Genomic DNA, 27,424 nt, shown 5'->3' on the forward strand with positions numbered 1-27,424 from the left:
GAGCCCGTGCGGAGTCAGGCAGGGCCTCGCTGTGGCCGGGGCTGGCCCGGGAGTGGGGAGCAGAGCCTCGGGGCCTAGGCTGGGGCCTGGGAAACCGAGCTGAGTCTGGGAGGACCCTGTTTGCCCAGTGACTCAGATGGGCAAACACATGCACGGTGCCCTGCTCCCCTTCCCGGCACCTCGGAGAGTACCCCAGCCCGAGGCAGCGCTGGGGGGAGGCCGGCCCCACCCATGGGCAGCGGGATGGCTCTTCCTCAGCCCCAGAGCAAAGCGGAAGGAACCCAGGTGCCTCCCTCAGGGGGACGCTCTGGCTCAGAGACAGTGGCAGCGAGTGCTGCCCTCTGTCAACAGAGGCTAGACTTCCCCGAAGCTGTCCCAGCTGGAGGGCCTCCCAGCCAGCCCGGAGCCCACTCCCTCCTGCTGGTGTGAGGGCCGGGGCCCTCGCCGCCTACACCCCTTTCCCATTACACGGGGAGGTGCGAGGACCCCTCCCCAAACCTCCAAGTGGCCATAGGCAATTCTCAGGGGTGGGGGGTCCCAGACCCACACGCGAGGCGCATCTGCGGCCTGGGTGCGGATGCCGTCACCACCCCTGGCCAGGCATCTCCCACCTGTGTCCCCAAGCCGTGGGCGTGACCCGCTGCTACCATGCAGGGCTTTGGGGGTTTAAGGTCTGAACTGGTTGGACAATGAGAGGCCGCCCTGCGGCAGGGCTGCTGCTGCGTCCGGAGACCAGAACAGAGGTGACCTGCAGGGAGGAACTGGGCCCTGGGAAGGCCCCCCACCCTGGCCACCTCGGCTGGCAACAGGTCTGGGTCAGGCCAGTCAGGCCAGGGCTGGCTGAGCTGGGGCCTCGCTGCCCCCTTTCCCGGTGGGTGTCAGGAGAGCAGGAGGGCCGGGCTGGGGCACCTAGTGGTGGTGGGTGGCAGCCCCGGGGCTCTGTCTGAGCAGGGGAACCCCCGAGGTGTTGGGGCTGCTTCTGTCGAATCCCGAACCTGAGGACAGAGCTCCGAGGACCCTGCTGCCCTCAGGTCCAGGCCATCTCTCGACCTGTCCCTGAGAGAGGGCCCTGGAGGGGCACCAGCTTCCCTGCGGAGAGGAGCCCTGGTGCTCAGGCTGCACCCCCACCACAGGGTCTGTGTCCCCTGTTCTGGCCCAGAGGCAGGTTGGCGGGCACCTCGTCCTCACAGGGTTGGCGCTGGTCCGGCATCCGTCCAGATAGGGTGCTTGGTGCTGCTTACCGTCCCGAGGCACAGCACCCGAGTGAGTCAGTGATGGTGTGACAGCGAGAGTGACACACTGGGATGCTGCCAAGGCTCCCGCCCTGTCCCCACATCCCTCTGTCCTCCCGTCTCCACGGCAACACCTGGGCGCTCCCGAGGGTGGGACCCCAGCCCTCCCTCTCCTCTTGTATTCCAGCAACCCACAAGCTTGTCAGATCCGGGAGGGCTCTGGCAGCCACCCAGGGACCCCGGGGACAAAGGTCTTCTTGGGCCGGGGTGTGCCCACACGTGCTCCCTGCACACAGCCCCCGACTGCGAGTCCCCTGCTGGTGTGACCCCCCCTTCCAGATGAGGAAACTGAGGCTCAGAGAGGTGGTGGCTTACCCCAGCCTCCTTTCCCCCCCTGCAACGCCCTTCCCGGAGCGTGAAGCCCCCGTGGGTGGGGGCAGGGTCACTGCCAGGCCACTTTAAGGGGCCCCTTGTCCCCCACCTGCCACAGCCCCCACTGGGCTTGGGAGGTCACAGGGAAGGACCCTGTTTCCTGACCCCAGGCACTGGCCCCACACCAGCCCTGACTCTGGACCCCTCCTGTGGGCCCCCCAAGAGCTGGGAACCCTCAATGTGAGCAGGCACCAAGCCTGGGCCTCCCGGGGGGGTCCAGTCTGGGTTGGATTTTCAGGGGATTGGTAGGTGGCCCGGTGGCCCGTGTCACGTGGTTCAAGCGGAGCCTCTGGAGGAAGCCCAGTGCGGCCAGGGCTGCAGCTCCAAAGCCGGCACATCCGGTGCCGGGCGGTTACGGCCGCCCCGGAGGCCAGCAGGGGCCTGGGCAGCGTCCCATGAGCTCACTAAGCCGGGCGTGCCCAGGGGGTCAGCTCAGCCTTGGCGCGCAGGGTGTGACCCTTCTGAGGGCCAGGCTGGTGACTCAGGCGGGTCAGGGGTTGTGGCATGGAGACAGGCCTGTCCCTGTTCTGGGAGCATGGACAGTGGCTGACCCGTCACCTCCTGGACTTTCTGGGGCATGAGGAGGACCGGCCCTTGTCACTCACGCTCCCTGCCTGCAGGCCCTGCGTCCCCCAGGCACTGGTCCCCAGTGTCCAGACCTGTCCACCTTGCCTACCCCTTTAAACCCACCTCTGTGCTGCTCAGCACCAGGTGACCTGGAGCCCAGCTCTGAGGCCTGGCCGGGATTCCAGCTCGGTCCCCTGACCCTGCGTGTGCCCCTTCTGCTGCGTGCTCACTCCCTATTCTCTCACTCATTCACCACTCACTCACTCATCACTCACTCACTCATTCACACTCACTCACTCATTCATCACTCACTCATTCACTCATTCATTCATTCACTCATTCATCACTCACTCACTCATTCATCACTCACTTACTCATTCATCACTCACTCACTCATTCATTCACCACTCATTCATTCACCACTCATTCATTCATCACTCACTCATTCATTCACCGTTCACTCATTCACCATTCATCCATTCATTCTTGTTCATTCATTTGTTCATTCACTTATTCACTTACTCATTCGTTCACTCCTGGACGTGTGAGCAGTTCTCTCTCCCATGTACAGTGACCAAGTCAGGCCTTGGGCAGGGACAGCTCAGACACAGGTAACCAAGTGACCAGAGGACATTGGGAGAGGCCCTCGGAGAGTAGGAAGCAGATTCCCAGACCAGCTTTCAGGCCTCTGAGATCCCAGCCCCCTGCGCAGCGACCCCCCCTCCCTGACCTGCCCCCCTCCCCAGGCAGGCCCTCCTGGTCAGGCCTACCTGTGGGCGGTCCATCTCCTTGGCAGTGGGGACGTCTGTGCAAGAAGGGATCCTGGCTCTAGCCCCGTGCAGTGCTCATACCTGGGGTGGGGGCCGGGCGACCTGCACCGTGGTGCCTTCCCTGCCGGGCCCATCAGGGCCGACCTGTGTGACAGTGTGTGGGCCTCCCCCCACCAGGTGGGCATAGACACTCCAGCCCCTCGTGGCCACAGGCCCACATATGGGCTGAGCTGCCTGTCACTGGTGTGGGGCCAGGAGCCAGAAGCCTGGCCAGGGGCCAAAGCGGCATTGGGCTGGGGCTGCACAGCGGGGAGAGCCTGTCCCTGGTGGGCCGCCCCTGAGCCCGTCTGCAGGGAGGCCGAAATTGGCCCTCCACAAGGTGTGGGGCTCGTGGCCTCTCTGGGCACCAGGAACAGTGGGGGCTGGCTGTACGGACACATGCCCACAGAAAATCTCCAGGGGCAGGGGGTCCAGCAGGAGGACACCTGGGACCAGGATGTGGGGAGCCCTTAGGAAGCCCGCCCCCGCCTGGCACACAGGCTCAGGTCTGCCTGGCTCCGGCTGCTGGCCAGCCCAAAGCCAGCGCCCACTGTTTACCTGGATGGGGGGAGCCAGGCCTGTCCCTCCCACCCAGGTGAGGTCACCAGGGCCACGGCTCTGGGGCTACAAAAGCCTCCTGCCGACTCAGGTCCCTCCTCAGAGGCGGCTGCTGGGCTTCTCCCCTTCCTCCACACCATGGGTGTCGGCCGCAGGGAGGTGGCTGCCCTCTGGGGCCTGGCCCTCGCCCTGGCCTGCGCCCAGCACCCAGGTGAGGCTCCTTCTGCCGGCTCTTCCCGCTGGCCACGGTGCCCCTGCCCCTCTGAGTCCAGGGTGGCCCTGGGCTGTCTCCAGACAAGCTGAGTGTGTCCGAGAGCAGCTCCCGGGCATGGGGCAGCCCTGCCCGGCTCCAGCCACCCATAGTTTCCCACTCCTGGGGTGGGGGTGGGGCTTAGGGCCACAGGGGGCCTTAGGGGGTCAGCTGCAGCCCACCCTCCCTGCAGTGGGCAGTCCTTAGCCCGCACATCTCGGCCTCACAATTTGCTGCTCACAGCTCGAGGCCCCCGACCCTGACCCTATCCTTGCCTTCAGGGTCCTGGGGCTGGGCCGGGTGCCTCTCCTGCTGTGCTGGCCTGCCTCTGAGGCCCCACAGGTCAGCCTCAGGGTTCTCAGGGTGTTCTTGGGGCCCACGTGGCTGTCCCTCGGCCCTGCCCTGGCCTCCTGTGCCTGAGCCCCTTCTCAGTGGCCCTTAGCACCCCACTGAGAGAAAGCCCCTCCCCACTCAGGGCTCCCAGGCTCCCAACTTGCTCCGAGTGTCCCTGCAGAGCCCTGGGGGGCTCCTGACAGGCTGTCTGGACGCCTGCCCTTTACCAAAGGACCCCTCAGAGGCGGCGGCACTGGGTGGCCGCTGCCCATTTTGCCCCTCGTTCCAAGCTTGGACACAGGCCTGGCCTGTGTGGACCCTCACTGTGGGTGAGTGGGTGACCCTGAAGAAAGCAGGTTGGGGCTGGGTACCCCCAGAAGCTCGTGCGCCCAGAGGAGGGGCTGCTGGAGGAGGCTGTGGCTCAGCCACAGGCCCGGGCATCCCTCCCAGCACCCTCAGCTCCACGCGGGGGGCGGCCCCGGACTAAAGTGCTACCGGCCTTCCTCCCCGAGGCCCCGCACAGACCCTCGGATCCCGGCAAGGAGCAGCGTCCATCCCCTCCCACCCCCTGGGCACCCGGCGGGGAGTCTGCCCCACCTGCCAGTCCCTGAGGGGCCACTCACCTTGGGTGCCCCCCAGCCAGCCCCACCGAGGCGGGGACACCCCCCCACACATGGTGTGGTTGGTCACCAGCAGGCCATTTGCTGTCTCCCCAGCCAAGCTCTCTCGTCTCCCGTCTCCCTGTTGAGCCTGGTCACTGAACTGCCCCTGTGGCCCCTCAGCTGGAGGCGGGGCTGGCAGGCGGCCCCTCTGGGCATCTGTGTGCCCACCCACATGGCGGTCCTCACGGCTCTGGGAGAGGCGGGGGTGAGGGCACCTCCCCCAACAGCTCGCCTGCCCTGCCTCTGCTGCCGCAGGACTGTCTCCAGCCGCGGGTGCCCATTCTCAGGTTGTTGAGGTTCTGGGTGCAAGGAGCCCCACGTGCGAAGGACTTCTGGGCCAGGCGGCCCGGGCAGAAGCGAAGGTCGGGGGTGGGGAGGTGCCTCTGCTGCCCGAGCTCGGGTGTGGGACAGGCAGGGAGGCCGGGCCGGCGGAGCCCACAGGCAGAGACCCCCCACCCCGCCGGAGCTGTGCCTGGTAGTGGGGGGCTGTACATCAACACCCCTGTTCCCACAGGTGACCCACTCCTCGGGGTGACCATCCTCCCGCCTCTGAAGACCACTGCCGTGGTGCGAGGTGAGTGAGACCACCCCCCACCCGAGGCTGGGCTGAGGGCCCTGTGTTCAGGGTCCTCCTCCCCCAGGCCTGGGGGGCCCGTCTGGGGGGACACGGACCAAGTGTTGGAAAGCGCCACCGGGTCCTGGCAGGACCTCCCCAGACACCTGCCCCGTGGCGGCAGCCCTCCAGGGCTCAGGCATGTGGGGTGTGGGTGGGGGCGCCCTCAGCACGACCCGTGCTCTCCCCGCAGCCCTGAACCCGGCCCACAACGGGCGGGTCTGCAGCACCTGGGGCGACTTCCACTACAAGACCTTCGACGGCGACGTCTTCCGCTTCCCCGGCCTCTGCAACTACATCTTCTCCACGCACTGCGGGGCGGCCTACGAGGACTTCAACGTGCAGCTACGCCGCGGCCAGGCCTCCAACGCCACCGCGCTGAGCAAGGTCACCATGAAGCTCGGCGGCATGGTCCTTGAGCTGACCAAGGGCTCTGTCCTGGTCGACGGCCGCCTGTGAGTCTGGGCCCCTGGGTGGCCTTGGGTGCTTCCGGGCGGTCCTGGGAGGGACGTGGGGTTGCCCTGAGAGTGGAGCCCAGGAGTGTGCCGGCACTGGTGTGCCCACTGGCAGGGACAGTGTGCCCCCTGGCGCTGTCCCTGGCATGGTGACCTCGTCCCGGCCGTGACCGTGGGACCCGCTGCGGCCCCGCCCTCCCACATGCCTCGTGCCTCAGCGCCCCCCCCCCCCCCCCCAGGACCCAGCTGCCCTTCAGCCAGTCCGGCGTCCTCATCGAGCACAGCGTCAACTACCTGAAGGTGGTGGCCAGGCTGGGCCTGGTCTTCATGTGGAACCAGGACGGCAGCCTCCTGGTGAGTCTGGGGCCGTCAGGCGCCTGCAGCCCGGCAGCTGCCCCAGAGGGGCGGGGCCCTGGGCGAGGGTGGCTGGGAAGGTCAGACCCCATCGCGCACGGCGTCCCCCTCAGGACAGGCCCTGCATGAGGTCCTTTGTCCATGGACGGCACGGAGACCTCCACAGCCCAGGTATCCCCTGGGCACCCCCTCGGGGAGGTCCAGCATTTATGCCTCATGTACCCTTTCTGTCCTGGGCATCCCTGGTGGGCCAGGCATCCGATGGGTCCTCTCGTTTCAGCTCGAGCTGGACCCCAAATACGCCAACCAGACCTGCGGGCTCTGTGGGGACTTCAACGGTGTCCCTGTCTTCAACGAGTTCATCTCCCGCGGTGAGCCCCTGTGTGGCCGCCCCCGTCTGCTCCTGCTCTGGCCCCCGCACCCCTGCGAGGCGGGTCCCAGTCAGACGTCCCCAGAGTGGGAGCACCTGCACTCAGCTGTGCACACACCTGCCCAGATACACCCACTCACACCCAGGGGATTCCAGTGTGCACACTCACTCGCTCACAGGCACACAGGGTCCTGGCACGCAGCGTGCCCCCTGCAGGGCTGTGGCAGGTCCTCCGTCCCAGCCAGGCTGCTCTGACACACACCCTCACGGGAAGTCACACCTGTCACTGCTCTTTGTCTTCCAGTCTTTGCCACCAGGCCGTGGCCTTTTGTGCGACCTTGCACAACCCCCAGGTCCCCTCTGCCGGGGCCATGAATCCCACCCACCAGGGGCTTCCAGCCCTGGGGGACCCAGGCTGCCCAAGCGTCCAGTGGCCCTGGCCAGGGAGGCCGAGCCCTGAAGGCCGGCAGGAGCTCCGGCCCACCCTCCTGCCCTCTGGGCCGTGGGCTAACCTCAGCGGCGCCTCTCTTCCCCTCAGACTCCTGGACGTCTCGTGCAACCGTGGCTTAGTCTGGCAGTGTGGGAGGGGGAGGGGGGCATAACTGGGACACCTCAGGCTCCGGGGGTGGCGAGGGCGGCCCGGGAACCCGCGGGACCGGCACTGTGCTTCCCGCAGGCGTCAGGCTGAGCCCCATCGAGTTCGGGAGCCTGCAAAAGATGGATGGCCCCACGGAGCAGTGTCAGGACCCTGTCCCCAGCCCCACGCCCCTGACGGGCTGCTCCAACGACTCGGTAAGCCCCAGCGTGGACTGGCCGCGGTGGGGCAGGGGTCCTGCTCGCGGGCGTGGGGGGTTGGGGTGGAGGAGGCGGTGAACCCGGCAGCCCCCCAGAGGCCGGACTCAGCCAGCCCCTCTCCACCCGCCCAGGGCCTCTGCCAGAAGCTGCTGCTCAGCGAGTGGTTCCTGGGCTGCCGCCCCCTGGTGGACGCCAGCCGCTACGTGCAGGCCTGCCAGCAGGACCTCTGCCGCTGCGGGGAAGCCACCAACCTCACCAGCTGTGCCTGCCACACGGTCGCCGAGTACTCCCGCCAGTGTGCCCACGCCGGGGGGCTGCCCCTGGACTGGCGGGGCCCGGACCTCTGCCGTGAGTGTCCCCACGGCCCCCACCCGGCCCCGCTGTCCCGCCGTGGGCCCCGGGGGCCGGGGCAGCAGGTGACGTGGGCCCCGCCCTCCTCCCCGCAGCCCAGACCTGCCCCCTCAACATGCAGTACCGCGAGTGCAGCTCGCCCTGCGCCGACACCTGCTCCAACCTGGAGCACTCCCAGGCCTGTGAGGACCACTGCGTGGCCGGCTGCTTCTGCCCTGAGGGTGAGTCGGGGCCCCGCCCCGCCCCCGTCGCTGCACCCCCAGGCGGCTGGCGCTGCGGCCCTCCACCCTGACCCCACCCATCGTGCCCCTGGGCCCCGGGGTCCGAGGAGCCCCTGTGGGGCAGGACCGCCAGGGGCAGAAGGCCCGATCCTCCCACACGCTCAGACGGTGGACCGGGCCCACCCGGCACCTGCCACACAGACTGCCCACCTCCGCAGGGATGGTGCTTGATGACATCGGCCAGAAGGGCTGCGTTCCTGTGTCTCAGTGTCCCTGCGCCCACAACGGAGCCACCTACGCTACGGGGGCCGCCTACTCCACAGAGTGCAGCACCTGGTAGGACCCCAGGCCTGCCCTCCGGTCCCCCGGGATGTGCCCTGGGGTGGCCCCGCCCTCCTGCCCCCCAGATGAGCCCTGGGGCGGCCCCCCAGGGGCAGTGAGGGGGGCAGCCTAGGGCAGGAGGCAGGGGCGGGGCTGGGACTCAGGGCCTCTCCATGCTCTCAGCACCTGCTCCGGAGGCCGGTGGAGCTGCCGGGAGGTTGCATGCCCGGGCACCTGCTCCGTGGTGGGAGGCGCCCACTTCTCCACGTTCGACGAGAAGCCCTACACGGTGCACGGGGACTGCAGCTACGTGCTGGCCAAGGTGCGGCTTCCGACACGGCATCCGCGTGGGTCCACCCCCTGCCAGGCCCCTGCCTGGGCTGCGTGCCGCGGCGCCCACCCCGGGTCCCTGAGCCCAGTCCTCCATGGGGTTTCCAGGATGGGTGGGCAGAGGGGGCGGGACCTGACGACCTCTCTGCTGCAGCCCTGCAACGGCAGCGCCTTCACCGTGCTGGCCGAGCTGCGCAGGTGTGGGCTGACGGACAGCGAGAGCTGCCTCAGGAGCCTGACTCTGAGCCTGGGTGGCGGGCAGACGGTGAGTGCGGAGCTGGAGGCGGGGGGCGGCCTGGCAGCCAGGGACATGGCCCAGGTGTGGACAGCAAGCGCCAGGCGTGGCCCCAGGACCCTTCCACTCGTGCTCTGAGAAGCCCCTCAGGCAGGCCGCAGGGCCTCCAAGCCTGCGCCCACCGGCCCATGAAGTGGGTGGGAGTTTCTGTTTCTTGAATCGCATCGGCTTCTACATGATTGAAAAACTTCCCCATCCTTGGCCCTTGGAGGAGGGCTTGGGACGACACGGGGGCCCGGGGATGTGGGTCCTTGGCTCCTCCTCCCGTGCAGGGTTCACAGCCCCTGGGGGAGGCGGGGCCACCGGCAGCTCTGCCCAGCCGGCTGCCAACGCCCTTGCTGCCCCCAGGTCGTCACGGTCCAGGCTGGGGGGGAGGTGTTTGTGGACCAGGTCTACGCACAGCTGCCCATCTCGGCAGGTGAGAGCACTGGCCCCGTGCCCCGCACACCCGTGGGCCCCGCCCCTAGGACATCACTGAGACCGCCCCACCCCCTTGTCCGCAGCCAACATCACGGTCTTCAGGCCCTCGACCTTCTTCGTCATCGCCCAGACCAACCTGGGCCTGCAGGTGGACGTGCAGCTGGTGCCCACCATGCAGGTCTTTCTGAGGCTGGCGCCCGAGCTCCGGGGGCTGACCTGCGGTAAGAGGTGCCACCCCCCCCCAGGTGCTGGAGGCAACCCTTGGCGGCTGGGCCTCCTGGGTCTCATGGGCGCACCTTGTCCCCACGCCCCCAGGTCTCTGCGGGAACTTCAACCAGAACCAGGCCGACGACTTCCGGACCCTCAGCGGCGTGGTGGAGGGCACGGCCGCCTCCTTCGCCAACACCTGGAAGACACAGGCCGCCTGCCCCAATGTCAGGAACAGCTTCGAGGACCCCTGCGCCCTCAGCGTGGAGAATGGTACGTAGGGCCACCCGTCCACCTCCCGGGCAGGAAGCTCTAGGCCTGGCCTCCGGCCGTCCACCAGGTCCTGAGGGGGGTCGCCAGGTGGTAAAGCTGAAACCCACCAACAGGGGTGTCTGTTTCAGCCATGGTGAGTTCTGGATGAAAAGGAATGGGAGGCGGGGGGTGTCTGGCAGAAGCCTGGGGGCCTGCTCACGGTGGCAGGCAGGGAATTTGGGGTGAAAGGGAGGTGCCTGGGCTGCCCCCGACGCCCTCTGCCCTCTGTCCACAGAGAAGTATGCTCAGCATTGGTGCTCACGGCTGACGGATCCGCAAGGCCCCTTCGCCCAGTGCCACGCCGCCGTGAGCCCCGGCTCCTACTACTCGGTAACGCCGCTCACCTGCCCCGCCCGTTGGCCACACAGCCGCCTGCGGGGGTCCAGCAGGGCCCAGTGTGGTCTGCAGGGCCATGGCCGGGGTCTGGGGCCAGCCCGTCTCCTGGCGTCCTTCCCTCGTCCCCCTTCCTTCCGTCAGACCCCCGCCGCGTGCGCCTGAGTCCCTTCAAGCCTCTGGCTGAGACTCAGCTGTGGCCCAGGTGCTTCGGCGTCTGAGGCTGCCGGGCAGGGCTGGACGCGTCAGGCCCCGGGGACCAGGGCCCCGGCCCCGGCTTTGTGTGGGTTCTGCGGAGGGAGGGTCCCAGAGGGGGCCAGGGCGGCCGTGTGGGGGTCGGCCCCTGACGCCCGACGCCCATCCCCAGCACTGCCTGTTTGACACCTGCAACTGCGAGAGGAGCGAGGACTGCCTGTGCGCCGCCCTGTCCTCCTACGTCCGGGCCTGCGCCGCCCGGGGCGTGCTGCTCAGCGGCTGGAGGGCCGGCGTCTGCGGTGAGTGTGCGGGCCAGGCGGCCTCCGTGGGCTCCAACCCCTGCACAGAGGTCAGGGAGCCCCTGGACACTGCCCAGGAGGGCGGGTCTGTTAGAGACAGGGAGCCAGGGGGCCCGGGGACGGCCACTCTGTCCTGAGTGCCACTCCCTTCCTGATGTCCCCCAGCAAAGCCCATGGAAAACTGTCCCCAGTCGATGACCTACCACCACAACATCAGCACCTGTCAGCCCACCTGCCGAGCCCTGAGCAACGAGGACCCCACCTGTGGCATAAGCTTTGTGCCCGTGGACGGCTGCACCTGCCCCCAGGGCACCTTCCTGGATGACACGGGCAAGTGTGTGCCAGCCGCCAGCTGTCCCTGCTACCACGGCGCCTTGGTGATCCCCAGCGGGGAGTCTGTGCACCAGCAAGGGGCTGTCTGGTAGGAGCCGGCAGACAGGAGGGGCGGGTGGGAGGGGCAGGGGGCGGGACAGACCCCTCTGACCACCCTCTCCCCGCAGCACCTGCACCAAGGGCACACTGACTTGCATCGGAGGCCACACCCCTGACCCAGGTGAGCAGGGATGTAGGGAAGGCGGGGGCGGGGGGCGGGGGCGAGGGGGCACTTAGTTTTTTCCCTGTGACACTTGGAAGGTAGGCTCCCCTCAAGTTCATGTAGGGGAGGGTAGAGTTCAGCCTCTGCCCTCTGGGCTCAGCAAGGGGGGTCGGGGGGCTGTGGACACATACATGGCACACACAAGCTGAGCATACACACAGGTGCACAAACACCCATGCCGTACATGCACCACCACCCATGCACATGCTGAACACGGGTGCATGCACACACACGTGTGTGCAGACGGGGGTCACGTGAAACACACACGTGGAGTGGGCAGCAGCGCGTCCCTCAGAGCAGGCCCTCCCCCACAGTCTGCGCCCCGCCCATGGTCTACGCGGACTGCCGCAACGCCTCGGCCGGGGCCACCGGGGCCGGCTGCCGGAAGAGCTGCCGCACCCTGGACATGGACTGTGTGAGTGACCCCCGCCCCCGCGGACCTCTGGCGACCCCACGCCCACTGGCCCCTCCCGGGCCCCTGTGGAGACTCCTGCCTGAAAGTTTATTGGGCCCATTGTCCCCGGGGCCCCCCAGAGGCCACTGGTTGGGCGCAGACCCCTTCCACTGAGGTGTCCGTCCACCCCCAGTACAGCCCCCAGTGCGTGCCCGGCTGCGTGTGTCCCGACGGGCTGGTGGCCGACGGCGAGGGGGGCTGCCTCACTGCGGCGGACTGCCCCTGCGTGCACAACGAAGCCAGCTACCGGGCCGGCCAGACCATCCGGGTGGGCTGCAACACCTGGTGCGTGGCGACTCGGGGGCCCGTGGGGGGGGGTCCTGCAGCAGGCGCTGCGCCCGAGCTGGCGAGGCCTCGGGCCTGAGACTGCGCCCCAGTCGGCGCCTGGAAGGCCCCCTCGGAGCCTCCGCCCGCCCGCCGGGCTCTGGCCTGACCGGCGCCCCTCCCTGCAGCACCTGCCAGAGCCGGGTGTGGCAGTGCACGGACAAGCCCTGCATGGCCACCTGCGCCGTGTACGGGGACGGCCACTACCTCACCTTCGACGGGCAGCGCTACAGCTTCAGCGGGAACTGCGAGTACACGCTGGTCCAGGTGCGGTCACCGCGGCCCCCAGCCCCCGGGGGTCCCGCAGCGCTGCCCGCCTCGGCCTGCCTTCTCTCGGAAGGTGAGCGGGCCACCTTGTCCCCACAGGACCACTGTGGTGGGAACAGCAGTTCCCAGGACACCTTCCGCGTGGTCACCGAGAACGTCCCCTGCGGCACCACAGGGACCACCTGCTCCAAGGCCATCAAGATCTTCCTGGGGGTGAGTGGGGGGCCAGGTGGGGCCGGAGCACCCCCTGGGAGGCTCCAGGAACCCCAAGGAAGGCCGCGCTCCCACGCCTCAGCCAGGGTGGCACCATGCATGGGGCCAGTGGACCCTCTCGGGAGGTGGCCTGGGGTGGCCTGGGGCCCCAGACTCTGAGGGGCCCCCTCCCCACGCAGAGCTACGAGCTGAAGCTGAGTGACGGGAAAGTGGAGGTGATCCAGAAGGCAGCGGGCCAGGAGGCGCCCTACGCCATTCGCCAGGTGGGCATCTACCTGGTGGTGGACACTGAGTTTGGCCTGGTGCTGCTGTGGGACAAGAAGACCAGCATCTTCCTCAGACTCAGTCCTGAGTTCAAGGTGAGGCTCCGCCCCGCCCACCACCGCCCTCGCCCCAGACCCCGGGGGCAGCGTGGGGTGCAGGGCTTGGGAGGACAGAGACAGGCCACAGGCAGAGAGACGAAGACTCAGAAGGACAGGCAGCGATGGTGGCGGGGTAGGGGGCGGCCCAGCGCGCCTGCAGGGAGGAGGCCAGTAGGAGGCGCTGTGCCGCGGTGTCAGGGTCCTGTGGCTGCCAGGACAACCGGACACACCGTCTGGTCCCAGAAGTCCAGTGCTGGTGCCACAGGGCTGGCTCCCCAGAGGCTCCTTCCAGACTCTTCCAGCTTCTGGGGCCACTGGCACCCCGGGCTGGTGGCTGCACCACCCCAACCTGTGTCCCTGTAACCGGCCACCACATGTGTCTCTGTGCTCCCGTCCTCGTCCCAGAAGGACACCCACTCCTGTCCCCTCCAGGAGAGGTGGGGCCACAGCACAGGTGCTCCACACTCACCCCTCCCCAGCCAGGCTGCTCCCTGCAGTCCCAGCCCCACGGGCCCCCCTGTCTCCACGTCCGCAGGGGAGGGTCTGCGGGCTGTGCGGGAACTTCGACGACAACGCCCTCAACGACTTCACCACGCGGAGCCAGTCCGTGGTGGGCGACGCTCTGGAGTTTGGCAACAGCTGGAAGTTCTCCCCGTCCTGCCCGGACGCCCCAGCCCCCAGGGACCCCTGCACCGCCAACCCCTACCGCAAGTCCTGGGCGCAGAAGCAATGCAGCCTCCTCAACAGCGCCACATTCGAGACCTGCCACGCCCATGTAGGCTGGACGCCCCTCCGGGCCCCCGGGGAGGGACGGAGGACCTCAGGGTGCAGTCACCTTGCTGGGGTGGGGCCACTCCTTAGGACCGGCCAAGCGCTTGCTGCTCTTAAGCCCTACGAGGGAGGCCCGATTCCCCAAGAGCCTGTGGGGTTTGGGCCCCGGAATCTGAGGCCCATCCCCCCACCCCGCAGGTCGACCCCACCAAGTACTATGAGGCCTGCGTGAGCGACGCGTGCGCCTGCGACTCGGGCGGCGACTGCGAGTGTTTCTGCACGGCCGTGGCCGCCTACGCCCAGGCCTGCCGCGAGGCGGGCGTGTGCGTGTCCTGGCGCACCCCCGACGTCTGCCGTGAGTGCCTCGATCTCCCATGGGGGGTGGGGGGGCGAGGCAGCTTTGAAAGGAGAACGAAGGGCGTGTTGCTGACAGAGACGTGACGGGTGTGGTAGAACCTTCTGGAGCTGAAGGGTCCCCAGAGCACCCGCCCCCAGAGGGTCTGGCCAGGGGGCGGCGTAGCTGGGCAGCTGCTGCGGCCGGAACCTGAGCCGGCCCACAGCCCTGCTGCCCACCCGAGCCCCAGGATCCGGGCTCCACGCCCCCCAAGGCCTCGTGCAGGGACAGCCCACAAGACTTGGCAAAGGATCGGGGTGCATGGGAGCCTGCAGGGCCTGGGGCCCGGGCTGCCCCTCCAGGGCGCCTTCCTGGGGCTGAGCGTGTCCCTGCCCCCCCAGCCCTGTTCTGCGACTACTACAACCCCCAGGGCGAGTGTGAGTGGCACTACCAGCCCTGCGGGGCCCCCTGCCTGCGAACCTGCCGGAACCCCCGCGGCCAGTGCCGGCACGACACCCAGGGCCTGGAAGGTGGGCTATGCCGGGGCCCTGGGACCTGTGGCGGGCTGAGCTCTTCCTGACCCTCGAGGGGCCTGTGGGGGTGCTTGCTGGCACTCCCTGTGGCGTGGTGGGGGGCCCAGGGCTGGGGGTGGCGGGGGGCCGTGGGGGCAAGGCGCCCGGCCATCGTCCGCCTGGGACTCAGGCCTCTCCGGCTCGCAGGCTGCTACCCCAGGTGCCCCGAGGAGGCCCCCATCTTTGATGAGGACAACATGCAGTGTGTGGCCGCGTGCCCGTCCCCACCCCCGCCACCGGCCTGCCAGGTCCAGGGCAAGTCGTACCGGCCGGGTGCAGCGGTGCCCTCGGACAAGAACTGCTACTCCTGGTGAGCGACTCCACAGCCGGGAGCCGGGGGCTCGGGGGCACTCCCCGGGGCCACCTCCCACTGCCACCTCCCGGGGGTTCCTGCGGCCTGGGTTTCCTGAAGGGCCTCCCGGTTGCCGGACAGCGGGGGGGCTGAGCCTGAGCCCCCAAGACCCCAGACAGCTGTCCCAGAGAGGAAGCTATCACCAGTGCGGGGCTCCCTGGTCATGGATGGAGAAGGTGTGACCGTGGGCTCCAGGGCGCCCCTCCGGGGCAGCTCCTGCCGGCCTCGCCCCCCACCCAGCCTGGACGCCCTGCAGACCTGACTCACCGTTCTCCTTCTGCCACAGCATCTGCACCGAGAGCGGCGTGCAGTGCACCTATGACGCTGACGGTGAGCGTTGGGGGCCCTCCTTGGGTTCGGGGTCTGGGGGTGCCCTCCTGCGCCCTGGACCCTAACATGCCCAGCCACCCTGCTCCCCACAGCCTGTGTCTGCACCTATGGTGGGCGGCAGTTCCGTCCGGGGGACGTCATCTACCACACGACAGACGGCACAGGGGGCTGCATCTCCGCCCACTGCGGAGCCAATGGCACCATCGAGAGGAGGGTCCACGCCTGCAGCCCCAACACCCCCGCCCCCACCACCACCTTCTCCTTCTCCACGCCGCTGATCGGTAGGCAGATGCGCTGGGGGCTGCCCAGGGCTGCCCCTCACCCTGAGAACTGACGGGGGGCGCCCAGGATGGAGTGGAGGACAGTCACCCTGCAGTTGCAAAGAGGCGGCCCCCCTGGGTGTCCCTGGGGGGTCTGGTGTCCCCCAGGCAGCAGCAGCCAGCAGAGGTGCCCCAGGCTGGCTGGGAGGGGGGCACCTGGGGTTCTGCTGTCTCCCCTAACTCTGGGGGTGTCCCAGGAACTTCTCAGAGGTCCCCCCAAGAGAAAAGAGTCCCCAGAACTCTGGCTCTCAGGGCCACACACCCAGATTCCGCTCTGGAAGTGCATGGGGAGTCGGCTTCCCTTCAGTGGGACGCATTTGCCGACTTATTCAAGGCGGTGCCACAGCAGCTGTGTGGGGGGCACACGCCGGGGACAGAAAGACAGACCCCCAAGCGGCTGACCAATGCAGGGCAAGGACAGGGTCAGTGTGCGGGGCCCGAAGGCCCGAAGGGAAGGCTGGCCCCTGACACCCGGCCCCTCTGCCTCCTCCTCTGCCCCCAGCCACAAGCTCCACAGGTCAGCCCGGCACACTCCCCCACCCGGCCAGGAGCCCAGCGCCCACCGGCACTCTGAGCAGAGCCCCACCCACCGCTGCACGCACGTCTCCGAGGCCACAACCTTTGCCAGCCTCTGCCAGCCCCCACCCAGGCTGTGGGGAGGACTGCCAGTGGTCGCCATGGCTGGACGTCAGCCGACCAGGACGGGGCATCGACAGCGGTGACTTCGACACACTGGACAACCTCCGGGCCCACGGGCACCCCATCTGCCGAGCGCCGAGGGCGGTGGACTGCCGAGCGGAAGACGCCCCGGAAACACCGCTCCAGGACCTGGGGTCGCGTGTGGAGTGCACGCCGACGGTGGGGCTGGCCTGTTACAACAGGGACCAGGTTTCGGGGCTCTGTGGCAACTACCAGATCAGGGTCCTGTGCTGCACTCCCCGGGCCTGCCCCACCTCCAGCGGTCCCGCTCCGACGGCCTCACGGACGGCCTGCAGAACCACCCCTGGGGCCACGGCCCGGCAGACAGGGGGAACGGCCCAGGGCCACACCGCCAGCCCCAGCACCCCCGCGAACACTCGCAGAAACCCTGCCCCCAGCACCCCTGGCACAGTGCCGGTTTCAACAACCGCTGGGAAGGCGACCTCGGGGCCCAGCGCCCCACCCAGGCCCTCTGAGGGCCCTGGCCAGCCCACCTCGCCGCAGCCCAGCCAGATCCCCTGTGTACAGGAGTTCTGCAGCTGGACGGCCTGGATCGATGGCAGCTACCCCACAGCAAGTATCGACGGCGGAGACTTCGACACGTTTCAGAATCTGAGATCCAAGGGCTATGAGTTCTGCGAGAGGCCCAGCCAGGTGGAGTGCAGGGCGGTGAGCTTCCCCAACACGCCGCTGGCGGACCTGGGGCAGAACGTGCTCTGCAACAACAGCGTGGGCCTGGTGTGCAGGAACAGGGACCAGGTTCCCCCCATCTGCTACAACTACGAGGTGCGGATCCAGTGCTGTGCCTGGGTGGACGTGTGCACAGACAGGACCACCGCGGAGGCAACGTGGGCCACACGCTCGACCACACAAGAAGTCAGGACCCGGTCAAAGGCTGCTCCAACCTCCGGAACCCAAGGGACCTCCACTGAGCACAGAAGTGTCAGCTCAGGACATGTGCCCCAGACAGCCACAGTCACAGCCAGCACACACATTACATACACTTGGACCACTTCCTGCCAACCACGGTGCTCCTGGACCAAGTGGTTCGACGTGGACTTCCCGTCCCCAGGGCCCCATGGAGGAGACCTGGAAACCTACAGCAACATCGTCAGGAGTGGAGAGAAAATCTGCCGCCGGCCAGAGTACATCAGTCACCTGCAGTGCCGGGCCGAGAACCACCCCGAGGTCAGCATCGAGAGTGTGGGCCAGGTGGTGCAGTGCAGCCCCGACGTGGGGCTGGTGTGCCGCAACCGAGACCAGAGGGGCACCTTCAAGATGTGCCTCAACTATGAGGTGCGCGTCCTGTGCTGTGAGCCCCGAGAAGGCTGCCCCACCCACCAGCCTGTCACAGTGCCTAGCACCCCAAGTGTGAGCGTCACTGGTGCAGCTGAGACCACCTCCCACGTGGTCACAACAGGGAAAACATCTGTGCCAGAAACGAGCACAACCCCTGTGCCAGGAACCAGCACAACCCCTGTGCCAGGAACAAGCACAACACCTGTGCCAGGAACCAGCACAACCACTGTGCTAGGAACCAGCACCATCCTGGTGCCAGGAACCAGCACAACCCCTGTGCCAAACACCAGCACAACCCCTGTGCCAGGAACCAGCACAACCCCTATACCAGGAACCAGCACAACCCCTGTGCCAGGAACAAGCACAACACCTGTGCCAGGAACCAGCACAACCCCTGTGCCACGGACCAGCACAACCCCTGTGCCAAACACCAGCACAACCCCGGTGCCGGGAACCAGCACAGCTCCTGTGCCAGGAACCAGCACAACCCCTGTGCCAGGAACCAGCACAACTGCTGTGTCAAAACCCAGCACAACCCCTGTGCCAGGAACCAGCACAGCCCCTATACCAGGAACCAGCACAACCCCTGTGCCAGCAACCAGCACAACCCCGGTGCCAAAACCCAGCACAACCTATGTTGCTACACCTGCTACCACCCACTCCACACCTGGGACCACTTCCTGCCAGCCACGGTGCTCCTGGACCAAGTGGTTCGACGTGGACTTCCCGTCCCCAGGGCCCCATGGAGGAGACCTGGAAACCTACAGCAACATCGTCAGGAGTGGAGAGAAAATCTGCCGCCGGCCAGAGTACATCAGTCACCTGCAGTGCCGGGCCGAGAACCACCCCGAGGTCAGCATCGAGAGTGTGGGCCAGGTGGTGCAGTGCAGTCCCGACGTGGGGCTGGTGTGCCGCAACCGAGACCAGAGGGGCACCTTCAAGATGTGCCTCAACTATGAGGTGCGCGTCCTGTGCTGTGAGCCCGGAGAAGGCTGCCCTCTGACTTCTGCCACCCCCGGTACTTCTTCATCTGTGACGTCCCTGCTCACCTCAGAGCCCACCTCTGGGGTTCCTGCTGTGACCACCCTCAGCTCGTCAGCTCCATCCACCACCAAGTGCTACTGCAGCGTGTCACACAAGCTCTACCCTGCCGGTGTGTGGTGTGTGTGTGGTGGTCTGTGTGTGGGTCTGAGGGCCCCTTTCGTCTGGGGCAGAGGTGGAGGGGTAGGTGGGTCTCTGATGGTGGCTCTGCCACGGGCAACAGGAGGGGTCATTTCATGGACGTCTGATGGGGCGGCCCCTGCGCTGCTGACACCTGTCCCATTGGTGTGCAGGGTCCATCATATACCAGGAGGCTGACCTTGCTGGCCACTGCTACTACGCTGTGTGCAGCCTGGATTGCCACGTGGTGAGGCAGACTGACCAGGTCTGCCCCACCAGCACCGTCCTGCCCACGCCCACGCCCTCGATGCCTGGGTCCTCCCCTTCGGCCCCCGTGCCTGTCACTACACAGGGATGCCCCAGCGCAGTCCCCCCAAGATCGGTAACATCCCCTTCCTGCCTTTTGTGGGGCTCCAGGACTAGTCGGGGGCCCCAGCCTTCAGTGAGGCACTACTGGGCTTTGCAGGCGGAACCCTGGGGTGTGGCCTGGTAGCTGGGAGAGTGAGGCCCGAGCTGAGACTCTCCCGATTGTGGGCGACAGGGAACCAGTGTGCGTGGTCGATGCTCCGGACAAGTAGGATAGCCAGAGTGGGTGTGTGGGGTCAGAGCGTCGGAGGCCCGGGGCCCTGAGGGGCGTGCCCGGGAGGCCGGTGGGCGGAGCCCCCAGCTGCCTTTGCTTCCACAGAGAGGGGAGACCTGGCCCATGCCCAACTGCTCTCAGGCCACCTGCGAGGGCAACAACGCCATCACCCTGCAGCCGCGCCGGTGCCCGCAGCTGCAGGAGCCCACCTGCGCCAACGGCTACCCCGCCCTGAAGGTGGCGGATGAGGACGGCTGCTGCCAGCACTACCAGTGCCAGTGTGAGCGGAGTGGGGCGGGGCCCGGGGGCGGGGACTCGGCTGGGGGCGGGGACTCGGGTGGCGGAAGGACCTCCCGAGAGCGGGCACCCTCCGCCGGCTGCCGAGGCTGGTGAGGGGCGGGCCCGCCTGAGCCCCTCCGGCGCCCCCAGGTGTGTGCAGCGGCTGGGGCGACCCGCACTACATCACCTTTGACGGCACCTACTACACCTTTCTGGACGATTGCACCTACGTGCTGGTGCAGCAGATCGTGCCCGTGTACGGCCACTTCCGCGTGCTCATCGACAACTACTTCTGCGACTCGGAGGACAGGCTGTCCTGCCCGCAGTCCATCATCGTGGAGTACCGGCAGGACCGCGTCGTGCTGGCCCGCAAGCCCGTCCGCGGCGTGATGACCAACGAGGTGGGGCGCCCCCGCCCGGGCTGCACAGGGTGGGCAGGGGGCGCGAGCGGCGGCTGACGGCTGCCCGCCCGTTTGCCCCCCGGCCTGCCGCTGCGTCTAGATCCTCTTCAACAACAACGTGGTCCGGCCGGGCTTCGCGAAGGACGGCATCGTGGTCTCCCAGATCGGCATCAAGATGTACGTGAGCATCCCGGAGGTCGGCGTCCAGGTCATGTTCAGCGGCCTGATCTTCTCCGTGGACGTGCCCTTCAGCAAGTTCGCTAACAACACCGAGGGGCAGTGTGGTGAGCCCCGCCCCAGGCCCCAGTTCGGTCTCAAACGCCCACCCTGGCCCTGGCCACTAAATGTCACTCCGAGTGTCCAGTGGGAGGAGGACCGGCCTTGGCCGGTCCCTGAGGGGGGGGCTGGAGCCCCCAGCCTGCAGGGACACCCAAGGCCCACACCTGTCCACCCTCCATGGGAATGGCCCCAAGGTCCAGCTTCCTCGGGGGAGGGAAGCACAGGGACGTCAGGGGACCCATGGAGTGCAGCCTGGGGACACTGCCATCCCAGCTGCCCAACCCCCCCACCCCCACCCCAGGCACCTGCACCAACAACCGGAAGGACGAGTGCCGTCTACCCGGGGGGGCGGTGGTGGCCTCCTGCTCTGACATGTCCTGGCACTGGAAGGTGACGAATCCCGACCAGCCGACCTGCCACGGCCCGCCCCCGACGCCCCCCAGAGGCGGGCCCACAACCCTGCCTACCTCCTGCCCGCCCTCGCCCATCTGCCAGCTGATTCTGAGCGAGTGAGGTTCTGGGGGCGCTGGGCCGGGGGAGGCAAGGAGACTGCTTGCTCTGCCAGAGCCCAGGCAGGGGTCCTCATTCAGGCAGGGGTCCTCACCCAGGCTGGGAGGGTTCAGGGAGGCAGGGCCCTGCCTCCGCCAGAGGGGCAGGGCCCTCGGGTGGGCTCAGCGGCTGGATCCCTCCCCGGGGACCCCCCAGGGCCACCTGGGCCACCCACGATACCGCGTGTGCCTGTGCCGCAGCACCTTCAAGCCGTGCCACACCGTGATCCCCCCGAGGCCGTACTACGAAGGCTGCGTGTTCGACTGGTGCCACCTGACTGAGCCGGACGTAGTGTGCTCCGGCCTGGAGCTGTACGCCTCGCTGTGCGCGGCCCGCGGCCTGTGCATCGACTGGAGGGGCCGGACCAACCACACCTGCCGTGAGTGGCCGCCTCCCGGCAGCAGCAGGGGCGGCCTTCTTGGCAGGAGGAAGAGGGGGACCCCAGGGCAGAGCACAATGGCTTTGGGACAGACAGGAGGGGTTTTCTGGCTACAGGGAGCAGCAGGGGCCCCAGGGGCGGCCTGGGCATCGCCCCAGGCTGGACCCCTCCCCTCAGGGGCCGTTTCTCCTACAGCCTTCACCTGCCCTGCTGACAAGGAGTACCGGCCCTGCGGCCCCTCCAACCCCTCCTACTGCTACGGGGGCGACAGCACCAGCCTCGTGTACGTGTCTGCCCCTCCCGCCTGTTGCCCCTAGAGACCACAGGGTGGCCTCTCCCTGCCCCGGAGGGCACAGAGGCCAGGCTGACCCCCTGCTTCCCTGCAGGGCCCTCAAGGACATCGGCCCCATCACAGAAGGCTGCTTCTGTCCGGAGAACATGACGCTTTTCAGCATGAGCACAGAAGTCTGTGTGCCAGCAGGCTGCCCCAGTGCGTCCCCTCGGCGGGCTGGTGGGGGTGCCTTCCACCTGAGCAGGCTTTTTGTGGCTGCTGGGCCCACAGTCCTGGCCTGAAGGCCGGGTGGGCCGTAGCTGCCCAGCAGTGACCTTAGCCTCTGTCCCCTCCAGGATGCCTGGGGCCCCACGGGGAGCCTGTGGAGGTGAGTGTGGCACTCTGGGCTGCAGGGCTACCTCTCAGCCTCGGGGACAGGGACATGGCTATCCCAGCAGAGCTGGCAAGGCTTCTGTGTGCAGGCGCCCAGGAGGCCTGCCCCTGTACAGGGACCCCTCCTGCTCTGCTGGGACAGCGAAGTTGGGGCTTGTCACCCACAGAGCCATCTGCCCACCCTTCGCCTGGCCCCTGGGGGCCACAGGCCCCCCAACTGTTTTTAAATATTTTATTTATTTATTTTTAGAGGGAAAGGGAGGGAGGGAGGAAGAGAGGAAGAGAAACATCAGTGTGTGGTTGCCTCTAGTGTGCCCCCTATTGGAGACCAGGCCTGCAACCCAGGCACATGCCCTGACTGGGAATCGAACCGGCGACCCTTTGGTTTGCAGGCCGGCACCCAATCTGCTGAGCCACACTGGCCAGGGCGACCTCCCACCCTTTTAAAGCCCCTTCTCTCAGGTTCCCCTGCGTCCCAGACTCTGGAACTGCCTCTGGGACAGGCAAGTGACGCAGGGCCGTGCTCCATATGCCCCCCTTGCAGCTGGGCGGCGCGGTCACCTTCGACTGCCAGGAGTGCACCTGCGAGGGCACCACATGGACCCTGAGCTGCCGGCGCCAGCCCTGCCCCCTGCCCCCCGCCTGCCCGGAGCCTGGGTTTGTGTCTGTGCCTGTGGCCCCCCAGGCCGGCCAGTGCTGTCCCCAGTACACCTGCGGTGAGCCCCGGGCCGGGGGGCGTGGGGGGACAGGCCGCTGCCCTCATGTCTGCCAAGGTCTACATACACGTCACCCCAGGGCTGGCGGCTGAGGCATAACAAAGGGGGACAGGGCAGCCCCTGCCCCTGCTGTGGCCTCACTGGTGACTCCAAGTGAGGAGTGACTGGAGTACTGAGTACACCCAGTACTCCCGGGTGTACCGGGCCTGCTGGGAGCCTCACCCCGGGGGGTGGCCAGTGCCCCCTGGAGAGTCCTGGGGACAACACTCAGGTCTGAGGACCTCTCTGTCCGCTCCCTCGCCCCCGACAGCGTGCAACGCCAGCTACTGCCCAGCGCTCTCGGGCTGTCCTGAGGGCTCCCTCCAGACTGTGAACTATGAGGAGGGGGCCTGCTGCCCGAGCCAGAAATGCGGTGAGTGTCCCGCCGGGCAGCCCTGGGGACCCGGCCTCACTCAGGGTGCAGCTGGGATGGGCCACTCAGAGCTGGGCACTGTCTGCACAAGAGGCCAGGCAGCGCGGTTGGGGGACAGCGGGGCAGCGGGGGTGAGGGCGGGGACGACAGGCACCGAGGGCAGTTCTGCAGGCCTCCTCTCCTCCCACACAGGCTGGACCGTCTGCAGTGTGAACGGCACCTTGTACCAGGTGAGGACGGGCTGAGGGTCTGGACCCCACTCTGGTCTGAACATGACAAGGCCCCCCAGCCTTGGCGTCTCCCAGCCGGGACCCCGGGGACTTGACCCCCACAGAGGCTGTGCCCTTGAGACAGAGCCCCCGAGGGTCATGGGGTGGAGGGTGAGAAGGTCCCCCTGGTGCAGAGGGGCTGCCTGGGAGGCGGGGCACCGGCTTGCTGATGCTGGCCGCCCTGCCCCCCCCAGCCTGGCGCCGTGGTCTCCTCGAGCCTCTGCCAGACGTGCCGCTGTGAGGTGCCTGGTGGCCCCCAGGCAGACGCCTTCAGGATCAGCTGTGAGACCGAGACCTGCAGCACCCACTGCCCCATGGTGAGTACCCGCCGCTGCCCCCACACCCGAGCCCCCCACGCCGCACACCCAGGGCTCAGGCATACCTGCACCCCTCTCCTAGGGCTTCGAGTACCAGGCACAAAGCGGGCGCTGTTGCGGGTCCTGTGTGCAGGTGGCCTGCGTCATGAACACCAGCGACGGCTCCACCCACCTCTTCCACGTGAGTGTGGTCAGCAGGGCTGGTGAGGGAGTCCCAGGCTGGGCAGGCCACTGCTGCCCACTGACCCGCTGGGGGCAGAGGCAACCTAGGGGACCCAGGGATGCCAGGCTCAGGCCAGGCCCACCTCAGCCTGTGGGATGGCCTTGTGAAGACAGTGATGGGGCTGAGCGGGCGGGGTCCCTGCGGGCAGGGTCCCTGTGGGCGGGGTCAGGGCCCCGGAAGAGATGTCACTGCAGCGTGTGCTCCTGGCAGAGGCCAGCAAGTCGGGGGAGGGGGGCTCCTCCGGGAGCCACAGAGTGGGGGCCGACAGGCAGCGGTGCCTCGCACCCCTGCTCTTGGGGAAGGACTCACCTGCTGACCCGGACCCCTGCAGCCTGGTGAGTCCTGGCCGGACTCTGGGAACCGCTGTGTGACCCACCAGTGTGAGAAGCACGGGGACGGGCTCGTGGTGGTGACCGTGAAGAAGACATGCCCCTCACTCACCTGCCCGGCCGTGAGTCTGAGAGCCCCGCCCAGCCTGGCCCAGTGTGCACGGGGCGGGCAGCACGCAGGGCCCGCAACGGCGCCCCTGTCTTGCCGCGGGCGGAGCCTGGCCCTGCGTGCTCTTCTGGGTGGGCTGCTTCAGCACTAACGGCCCCCCTTGTTGGCGCAGGACCAGACTAAGCTGAGCAAGGATGGCTGCTGCCTCTCCTGTTCTGTACCCCAAACCCAGAACAGTGAGTGGGCGTGTCTGTGGGGCGGGGCGGGGGTCTTGCGGAGCGCCGGCCAACCCTGACCACGCCCCCCACCGCCTCCCCTGCCCCTCCCCAGAGTCGGCCTGTGTCATCTACCACAAGCTCGAGGTCATCCGCGTGCAGGGCTGCAGCTCCGAGGGGCCCGTGTCCCTGGCCTACTGCAAGGGCAACTGTGGGGACACCACCTCTGTGTACGTGAGCCCCCCCCAGCTGCCTGCCCGTGGGCTCCTGCGCAGCGTGGGCTGCAGTGTTTGCAGACGGGAGGCGGAACGGGGTGGGGCAGCAACGCAGCCCCTGAGTGCCCTGGGTGGGAAGGGGCCAGCGGGGGTCTCCCTGGGCTGAGAGGCGGGGCTCACAGTGAAACAGGCCCTGTGCCTGTTTGGAATGACCGGCCTCGAGGGTGGCCTCAGCGCGGGGCGAGGGCGGCCCAGGCGCACCCCCACCCCCACCGGCGCTGAGCAGCCCCGCCTGCAGGTTCTCTCTGGAGGCCGGGGAACTGGAGCACAACTGCAGCTGCTGCCGGGAGCTGCGGGCCGCGCCCAGGAACGTGACCTTGCGCTGCGCGGATGGCTCCCGCCGGGCCTTCAGCTACACCCAGGTGGAGGAGTGCGGCTGCGCCGGTCTGCAGTGTGACACCCGCAGCGGCCTCCGCCAGGATCGCGTGGAGGGGCCCCTGAGGAGCCAGGAGGCCGCGCGCCGGCGCTGGAGCCGCCGAGCCCGGGCCATCCCCGCAGCCTGATGCGCCTCCCCTCCCCACAGATCCCCCTTCGTTCCCTGCAGTCCAACTCCCAAGGCAGCAGCCTGAGCTGCTGGCTGGGAGGCTGAGCCCCGAATACACCGTCCAGCCCCATTCCCTGTCCACCGCCCAGGCGGGTGGGCAGGGGCTCCTTTGGCCATGGGTCCAGTCACCCCTCCCAGACATCAGCATCGCGTGGGGTCTCGTCCGTGCTGGTCACCTGGGCGCGCAATTGGCTGCTGGCCAGCTGCCAGGAGGCAGAGCCCCACCTCCTCCTGAGGGGCCAGCTGTTCCAGAAATACACGTTCAGCGTTTTGCAAGCCCTGGTCTCTGTGTGCTTTTTAAGCTTGTCCATAAAACCCAGGACGGGGAGGGGCAGCCATTCATTCCCAGGATGAAGGGAGGGAGTCGGGGAGGCAGTTGTGCCTTCCGGGCTCTCCCACCACACGGGAGCCCGGCTGTGTGCGTGTGCGTGTGCGTGTGCATGCACCTGTGCACACACGCAGGCACTCTGAGCCACCCCCTGCAGAGGGGTGGCTGTGGCCCTAGAAGACCCATCATGCCCCCAATTCAGCCTGCAAGCCTGGCCCCGCCCTGAGAATGTCCACATCCTAAAGCCCACCCCCCTTCTGTGGAGGCCCCAGGGGAGCCTCAAGCACCCCCAGCTACACCGTTGCCAAAGGCTGTACTGGGGAGGGCAGGGGGGCGTGGAGGGCGCCCGCCACCTAGACAGAGGGAGCAGAGGGTGGGGGCACAGGGAAGCCCGAGGGCGGCCCCAGACCCGGGCTGGTCCCACGCTTGGATCACAGTGGGGGCTTCCTGAGTGTGGGGAGGGCGGCCCCAGACCCCTGAGCTCTGCGCTGCTGGGGCGCCGCTTGGGCTGGATGTGGACGGGACTGGGGGTCAGCAGGCTGGGCAGTTCTGGCCACAGGGTACCTCCTGGGGCTCAGGGTCCTGTGGACACCAGGCAGGGGCTGAGGAACCAGGAGTGGACTCTGGGAGGAAGGTGATGTCCAAGTGCATGTCCTCCCTGGTCTCACAAAGGGAAACTGAGGACCGGGCACAGAAATTGGAAGGTCAGCAGCCCGGGGCAGGAAACTGGCCCCGTGTCCCTGCGTCTGATGGGGTTTCCCAGTCTCAGGCCCTGGACTTCGACTCCCAGGGCTCTGTCTCCAGAGTCACACTGACTCTGTGGCGAGGACCAGCCCCAGCCTGAGAGGTGGGACTGTGGCCACAGGGCCCACCTTCCATCCCCAGGATTCGGCCGCCTCAGGGGCAGCACCACGGCCCATGTACCTCTGGCTCAGCCTGCAGCTTGGGGTGCTGTGTCAGGGGTCCCGGGTGTCCTGCGCATTCGTCCAGGCCAGCCCACTCCCTGGACCTCAGGACTGAGAGGCCCCTGGGTGAGGCTGGGGTTACTGGTGGCCTCCACCCCTGTCCACCCCACCCTTGAGTCCAGGTCTCAGCAGGAAAGGCCATGTCCTGGCCCATCGACCCAGCCATCCCTCTGACAGACTGCACGCATCAGAGCTGACCTCAAGCTGGACCTCTCTGGTCAGTGACCAGGTCGGGGCTGAGGGCTCTGTGACCCTGGCCTCCCAGGAACAGCCTGGGACCCGGCAGCCCCTCGGGACCCCAAAATGGCTGGAATGTGTGGGGCCCATGGGGCTGCAGAACAGCAGGACACCTGGCCAGGAGCAGGGCATTCGCAGACCTCGGCTCTGGGGGCCGCTGCCCCAGTGTCTGTGACCCTGCGGCCGGGGGAGGCATTCCTGATCAACGTCACTGCCCCACGGGGGGGATCGGGTGTCTGAGTGAGCCGCCCCTTCCTCCTGGGCAGTGTGACCGCCACCCACGGGCGCCTAATCCCCACCCCCCGCAGAGCACACAGCCCCCCTGCCTGGAACCGAGGCCACGGCAGGAAGTAACCAGATAGCCCGCCTGCCCACCACAGCCGCAGCCCCTGGCCCTGTTGTGAAAGTCGTCTTTCCTTTCGGGAAAGGGCTGCGGAGTGGGGTGGGGCCCACAGAGGCCCCCACGCGGCTCTGCCTGCAGGGGTGGCTCCCCCAGGCCAAGGCCTGGGCCCTCACCGCGTCCCAGACACCAGGAGGGGCGGGGGGCGGCCTGTCACCCCTGGGGTGGCGGCACAGGGCCAGAGGAG

At 67.8% G+C, this 27,424-nt stretch overlaps 1 protein-coding gene across 2 annotated transcripts; it reads left to right on the forward strand.

Annotated features, from left to right (window-relative positions):
• Nucleotides 1-3,711: 3,711 nt before the first annotated feature.
• MUC5AC (mucin 5AC, oligomeric mucus/gel-forming) lies at nucleotides 3,712-25,583 on the forward strand. Of its 2 annotated transcripts, XM_037039220.1 has the most exons (49): nucleotides 3,712-3,809; nucleotides 5,358-5,417; nucleotides 5,650-5,911; nucleotides 6,151-6,265; nucleotides 6,546-6,636; nucleotides 7,312-7,427; nucleotides 7,562-7,778; nucleotides 7,877-8,002; nucleotides 8,221-8,338; nucleotides 8,507-8,645; nucleotides 8,808-8,918; nucleotides 9,297-9,366; nucleotides 9,452-9,589; nucleotides 9,684-9,848; nucleotides 10,123-10,217; nucleotides 10,588-10,714; nucleotides 10,880-11,135; nucleotides 11,215-11,267; nucleotides 11,624-11,724; nucleotides 11,897-12,048; nucleotides 12,216-12,354; nucleotides 12,454-12,567; nucleotides 12,747-12,926; nucleotides 13,465-13,704; nucleotides 13,899-14,055; nucleotides 14,436-14,564; nucleotides 14,754-14,916; nucleotides 15,245-15,288; nucleotides 15,381-15,569; nucleotides 16,111-17,634; nucleotides 18,598-18,759; nucleotides 18,941-19,149; nucleotides 19,453-19,627; nucleotides 19,777-20,027; nucleotides 20,128-20,311; nucleotides 20,608-20,815; nucleotides 21,056-21,234; nucleotides 21,430-21,517; nucleotides 21,621-21,724; nucleotides 21,862-21,893; nucleotides 22,443-22,614; nucleotides 22,925-23,026; nucleotides 23,219-23,256; nucleotides 23,490-23,612; nucleotides 23,695-23,793; nucleotides 24,167-24,286; nucleotides 24,446-24,509; nucleotides 24,604-24,718; nucleotides 25,002-25,583. In XM_037039220.1, exons 1-49 carry the CDS (start codon nucleotides 3,737-3,739, stop codon nucleotides 25,264-25,266), a joined length of 8,154 nt encoding a protein of 2,717 aa, XP_036895115.1. In that variant the 5' UTR covers nucleotides 3,712-3,736; the 3' UTR covers nucleotides 25,267-25,583. The 2 variants fall into 2 exon arrangements, with proteins under 2 accessions (XP_036895115.1, XP_036895114.1); XM_037039219.1 differs by having other exon boundaries at nucleotides 16,111-18,759.
• Nucleotides 25,584-27,424: the final 1,841 nt, after the last annotated feature.

Source organism: Sturnira hondurensis, unplaced genomic scaffold (assembly GCF_014824575.4).
Source record: "Sturnira hondurensis isolate 20B ecotype Veracruz unplaced genomic scaffold, ASM1482457v3 Scaffold0025325, whole genome shotgun sequence".
Classification (NCBI taxonomy): Eukaryota; Metazoa; Chordata; class Mammalia; order Chiroptera; family Phyllostomidae; genus Sturnira; species Sturnira hondurensis.